Source organism: Penaeus vannamei, chromosome 24 (genome assembly GCF_042767895.1).
Source record: "Penaeus vannamei isolate JL-2024 chromosome 24, ASM4276789v1, whole genome shotgun sequence".
Taxonomy (NCBI): Eukaryota; Metazoa; Arthropoda; class Malacostraca; order Decapoda; family Penaeidae; genus Penaeus; species Penaeus vannamei.
Genome location: NC_091572.1, coordinates 24,354,234 through 24,355,324, shown reverse-complemented (window position 1 = coordinate 24,355,324; position 1,091 = coordinate 24,354,234). Strand labels below are relative to the sequence as shown.

The window sequence follows — 1,091 nt, the reverse complement described above, 5'->3', positions numbered from 1 at the left end:
TTTTCCAGTATTTTTCGTTATTTTAATGCTTTAGGCCACAGATTTTTTCTTGAATAGCGGGCAAGTCTGGTGATAATGAAGGAAATCCCCAGCTTCCAAAGATCAGAAGCAAAGGAATGCATCAGTTCCAGCCCCACCTGGAGGAAGTGAAATGGTGTTTCACTAAAAGACAGACAAAGAATTCTTTCAACCAGAATTTGTTATTTTGGAAATCAAAATCAAATATGTCCACGATGGACAATAGAAATGACATGACACACGAGAGTAAGGCATTTCCGCCAAATATATTTCTTTTTTCTTTTGAGGACGGGAGAAATCATACCATACTCAATGAATCATTCACAAATTGATTTGTATTTATTTTTCGCTATTTCTTTCGCGGACGTCACAATATCGGCGGAAAATAAGAATAAGAAAAGATTCGGGATTTTTTCATTTTTCATTTTCCTGGAAATAAATGCTGGCGGGCCAGCTAAAAAAAAAAAAAAAAAAAAAAAAAAAAAAAAAAAAAAAAAAAAAGGGGGGGGGATTCAAACAGGCTGGCAACTTCATTGGAATATTTTAAGATTGGACATATTTCAGTGCAATGATAGGCATACAACAACGTTTAATACATTTTACTCTTTTGTTGAAAGCATACGCATGCGCGAGTACACTCACATACACATATATGCGTTTACCATTGCATACATAAGTGTAATATAACGGTTCTCGTAGAAAATATCATATAATTCTATTCTATTTCGCTATATGCTTTCGTGGTGTAGTGGTTAGTACGGTCGCCTCCTACGCGACAGACTCGGGTTCAATCCCCGACGGATACTATATGAATATTGTTTTATGCAGGAATATCTGCGTGCATCTCTATCTGCTTACCTACCCTTCCATATATGTTTTTACTTTTGTTTCTGTCTCTTTCTCCGGTGTTTACATTGCGAAGGAGTATGAAGGAATTGGAACGTTTGATTTTGTATGTTTTCCATTTCTTTCGTTGTTTGTTAGTGTTTATGCGCGTTTTCGTAATTTTGCTGTTAGTCTTCTCATAGTCACATGATTTTATTCATACGAGAAACAAAGACTGGGATTTTATG

General features: G+C 35.7%; 1 protein-coding gene across 1 annotated transcript in view; it reads left to right on the top strand.

Moving 5' to 3' along the window:
* Positions 1-233: 233 nt before the first annotated feature.
* Positions 234-1,091, top strand: part of LOC113829824 (uncharacterized) — a 13,272-nt gene continuing 12,414 nt past the window's right edge. The window contains exon 1 of the mRNA XM_070138071.1: positions 234-264. Within this exon, the coding sequence (XP_069994172.1) occupies positions 234-264 (31 nt within the window). The remainder of the gene's footprint in view (positions 265-1,091) is intronic.